Raw genomic sequence first — 4800 nt, 5'->3', positions numbered from 1 at the left:
TTTTATAGTTTATTAGTGTCACACAAGTCTAGGATTCTGCTCTATTTATCTTAATAACCTCAAATAGGAATTTGAAAATCTCCTAAAACTAAAGGCTTTGCTTTGGAACTATCTGTTTGAAGGAGTCAGACAGGTTCTAGAGTACAGAATGATTTTTGACATCAGGCTCTGCACGCTAACCTCTTTTTAATTCGCTTCACTGATTGGACCTTACCAGCTCAGGTTGGAGTTGGGTGGAGTTCTACTCTAACCAGATCTCTGCCCATTTAAGGTCCAATGAGAATGATAAAAGTGTAAGTTGTCCCACCTTAACAAGTGCAACAGAAAGACATGTAAATCATGCACATTTTATTGTCTTAAAAAGTAGACCAATCAGACAAATGAGTGAAAACACGTATGTGAGTGTGCAGAACCTTACACTTACACGTGTACACAGGGCCTCTAGTAATTTATATACTTCATTTATTTTATTATTTTTGCTGTGTTTGTTTTATCTGCCTAAAAAAATGTATTGGTTTATATTATGCCTTTTTTTATCAACCTGTCACTTGCTATTACATTAAATAAAGACACAATAGTGAGAGCTGTAGGGGAAATCTCGCAAAATACTTTGAAGTGTTTCTGGTTAACTGGTAGTTACGTCACAGATACTGGTTACATAACTACATGTCCCAGACCTCCACAGCTCGCAGCTTTTTCATCAACCAATCAGATTGCATGTAAACTATCACCCATGGTTCATGTGTGAGACTTCCACTAGTGGGTGTGGGTGCGGGTGCTTAACGTTAGTGCTTAGCTGTTTGGACTAGAGTCGACTAAATTAAACTGTTCCTCGTTGAGGATTATCACGACAACGATCTATTCAGTAGATTTGTGGATAAGTCTACTTGTATAGCAAGTGCACTATTCATCCGTCCTCCACATCGCTTTAGCTTTCCTCCACCAGGTAAGCTCATGCTACATCGTAGGGTTGCCATAACGTAATCTGCCAGATTGTTACTTCAAAACGAATTAAAATTGCTCTGTATATGGGTCGCACCAAATACAAAATACAGACCGCTCCGTTATCGCAGGGTAACATCAACATCGTCACTTCAGGATTTAGATCCTGCAGGCTCACTTTGCAACTGATTTGTATTGTTTTTTTGTTTTGTTTTTTACAGGCAATGTGATGGTAGTACTAGCTAACTTACATAGCTAGTTAGCAATGCTTTACACATCAATGGTTGGCGTACATCGAAAAGTTCATCTTGACTTCAACTGTCAACTGAACAGCTAAAGGCTGCTAGCTAGCTAGCTAACAAGAAGTTGTAGTGGCTAAAGATGGAAAAAACTTTAATATTTAATTGGGCAATGGCTAAAAGTATTGTCAGGTTTATGGCCAGTCTGGTTCCTTACTTACTGAGTAGGGAATAGTGTGACAATTACAAGCAGTTGTTATTGTATTCACTTAATTATCATGTGACCACGGCTGTATTGTTATGAAATGTAACGCAAATTTTGAGCTACCTCACCTCTGTGGACATTGGAGAAGCCATTAATGAATGGCAACGCACATTCTGACGCAATGGAAAGAGACACTGTCGCCGTGTTACATTGTAACGAATGAGTTGCAACATCAGCAGAAGGTTTTAAATAAGAGAGCTATTGCAGAAACTACTATCATTGCATTCTTGCTACCCAAAACTTCAGGGGAAAACAACAGATGGCCCTCAGAGACACTGCAGGGATGTAAATAATATCGCAACGTTAGACCCAGTTTATCAGTACCAAACAATGTATGGCATGCTAATACTGATGCACCAGTAATGAACACAATTTGTGTGTTAGACAGGACAAAGTGTTGATAATATCCTTAGCATGTCAGTACTGTTAAGAAAGAAGTTTAATTATATGTATTATAAACAATATGTAACTTATAACTTGCCACTATATATGTTATTGTATCTATTTTCAAAGTCGATTGAATATTTTAGCTGATCCTGTTTTACGTGCATCTTCTCTTCGCACATCATGTCCTCGGCCAGTCTCTTAATGGTGTAGTTATGTTAGCAGTGTTGCAAAATCACTTCAGCAAAGAAATGGCCACCACTGCTTGATAAAGTGTATAATTTGTAATCGTAATTTGGTTCTAATGTAATCCAAAACCAAACATTTTTAAAATCCCAGCCTCAATTGCTACTGTTTCTGACTTGTCTTTCAATTTCTTCCCCTTCCAGTGTTTACCCACTCCCTAACAGTGACTCGGCAGATATCGTGACGACTGGCATTCCCTGTGGTATCCAGACCCAGCCAGGAACATGACCATGTTCAGCACGGGCATCCTTGTGCTGACGTCTCCTCTCCACACCCTCCCGTTGCGCATTGCTCCAGTGCTCAGCTCAGCTGCTCAGCTTGTAGAGCGCACACTGTACGTCCACCTCCACCCTGGGCTAAACCTGGGAAGTGGGAGCCAGCCTCGACCAGTTTTCATTCCACCAGTAGTGGACCTGTCTGCACTCATTACCCGCCTTTACAGCAATGCAGCTGATGTATGTGGGCACCTGGATGTTCGTGTTTTGCTGACCAATGTTCGCACTCAGTCTGCTGCCTGCAGCGGGACCACAATCCCAAACTGTCCCTTCCCCACACCACAATCTCTGTCTCACTCCCCGGAGGTGGTGCTAACGGACTTTCCTTTGCAGGACCCAGGTCAGTCCCATCAGGTTACACAGTGTCTGCAGAGGTACACAGGCCACTGCTACGTCTGTAGCCCCAGCCTGCAGTCAGTGCTGCTTCACCCACAGCTGATGAGGCTGCAGGAGAAAGAGGAAGGGCTGAAAGAGTCTGAAGATAAGGCAGAACCGTTGGAGACCTACAGTGACGTGGTGGTAGGGGGGACATTTGACAGGCTCCATGGGGCCCACAAGACACTGCTCAACATCTCATGCCTGTTAGCCAATAGAAGGTTCCTTATTGGTGTGTGTGACCAAGCAATGCTGAAAAGTGAGTTTTTTTTCTTTATTTCCATTTAGGTATGAGTTATTATGTAAAATATCTAAGGCTAAAATCACATCATCTTTGATGATGTGTGAGATCAAAAGGCAGCACCCCTAGGAGAACAGTGACATCCATTTTTTTCCCGTCTTTAGAAAAAGTGCTAAAGGAGCTGGTCGAGCCATACTCTCTGCGGACCCAGAGATTACAGGAGTTTGTGGAGGACATCAAACCTTCACTGCAGGTGGAGATCGTGCCCCTTGACGACCCCTATGGAGTGTCTGTGGTTGATCCCTTGCTGCAGTGCATTGTGGTTAGCGAGGAGACTAGAAAGGGAGGCATGGCTGTCAACAAGAAACGCATTGAGAACGTAAGTCAGGAAATTGACAATACGTGTTACGCCTTTCCCGTTGACTTTTCCTAGATGGTTGGACTGCGTAACACTCCATTGTTTACTGCAATGGACTAGGACACAGTCCATACATCTCACCGTATTAATGTTTTAAATACATCAAACGCAAAGTACAAAATTAAGTATACTCTATTGTTATGTATATGTATGTTTTGTCATTTTCTACCGCTACCGAAATTACAGCAATGTTTGTAATAAAATGGTAGTGTAGTTAAGGTCCTCCTCCTAATCAAAGTTTTTTTGGGCAGCATGCTTTACAATCATATCAAATTGAATGTCACAGATAGTCCTTTTAACATATTTTTATGTCAGGATACATGTACTGTTTCTGTCAACACAGCACATTTTATTACTTAAGGATTGCAGTGTATGGAAAGCACAGAAAACCGTTCTAGTGCACATCTGAATCCTTGTTGGTCCAGATATAGAAAACCCTAGCTTGGGTACACATTGATACATACAGTATTTGATGTTTTCTATTCTCTGCTTTCAGGGCCTCCCAGCTCTCGTCCTCCATGAGATCCAGTTGTTAAAAGATGCCCACCACACGGAGACAGAGGAGGAGAAGATCAGCTCCTCCAGTCTACGCTCTCGTCTGCTGGGCACCCTCCTTACCCCGCCTGAAGTAGGTCATGTTTAAAAAAAAAAAAAAAAAAAAAAAAAAAATACTTTGATAAAGGATTTTCAATGCAGGGTAAAGTTAGTACTAATGGGGCAGAATGCAAGAAATCCCAAGAAACAAAAGTTAGAATATATATTAAAATAAAACATTGTTTTTCTTCCATACTGGTGCTCATTAAAAGGGTTGTGATTCCGTTTAGGTAAATGCAATCATGCTTATCTAAAAGTGCACATCAGAACATCATAGACATGCAACCTTTAAGTCAAATTACGTTTTCAATCAAGAGTATGCCTATGATGATGGAGAAGAAGGTCAATTTTTATTTAATTTTATGTTAAAATATATATATATATATATATATATATATATATATAATTTAACAAAAGCCATCAGTTAAAGTCTTTTTCATTCCTGTTTAATGAAATTAATTTTCAAATGTTAAAGAAGCTCTGCACAGCCTCCAGTCATTCAAAAAATAATTGCCAAATTGGGCCTATTAAAGGGAATTTTTCATTGCAAAACATACTCTCCAACAAAAACCTGGTCTAAAGTCAATAACGCAGCATTTCATTGTTATTTTAACAGCGCATTAGTAAAATGTGCCTAGGCTCGTTCACAGCGCGCACACTAGGCTTGTCACACACAAAGAGATGCCCAGCACACAAAAATGCAAAAGATTAAAAATAAAAAAAAACATTACAATGTGCAAAAGTAAAATGATATGATCTGCTCGCGCACTTTCACTTCACACACGAGCAGATCAGTTTCTTCTCCTGAAAATCTCTCCTTC

The 4800-nt window shown here is 40.3% G+C and overlaps 1 protein-coding gene across 3 annotated transcripts in view; it reads left to right on the top strand.

Annotated features, from left to right (window-relative positions):
- Positions 1 to 703: 703 nt before the first annotated feature.
- coasy (CoA synthase) overlaps positions 704 to 4800 on the top strand; it is a 9966-nt gene continuing 5869 nt past the window's right edge. The window contains exons 1-4 of one of the 3 annotated variants that reach the window (XM_032503109.1): positions 704 to 946; positions 2220 to 2985; positions 3132 to 3346; positions 3882 to 4013. In XM_032503109.1, the coding sequence (XP_032359000.1) occupies positions 2301 to 2985; positions 3132 to 3346; positions 3882 to 4013 (1032 nt within the window). In that variant the 5' untranslated portion in view covers positions 704 to 946; positions 2220 to 2300. The remainder of the gene's footprint in view (positions 947 to 2219; positions 2986 to 3131; positions 3347 to 3881; positions 4014 to 4800) is intronic. The other 2 variants (XM_032503108.1, XM_032503111.1) reach the window with 2 other exon arrangements.

The sequence above is a fragment of the Etheostoma spectabile genome, chromosome 21 (assembly GCF_008692095.1).
Source record: "Etheostoma spectabile isolate EspeVRDwgs_2016 chromosome 21, UIUC_Espe_1.0, whole genome shotgun sequence".
In the NCBI taxonomy this organism is placed as follows: domain Eukaryota; kingdom Metazoa; phylum Chordata; class Actinopteri; order Perciformes; family Percidae; genus Etheostoma; species Etheostoma spectabile.
The sequence above is the reverse complement of the archived record's forward strand: the minus strand, read 5'-3'. Positions and strand labels throughout refer to the sequence as shown.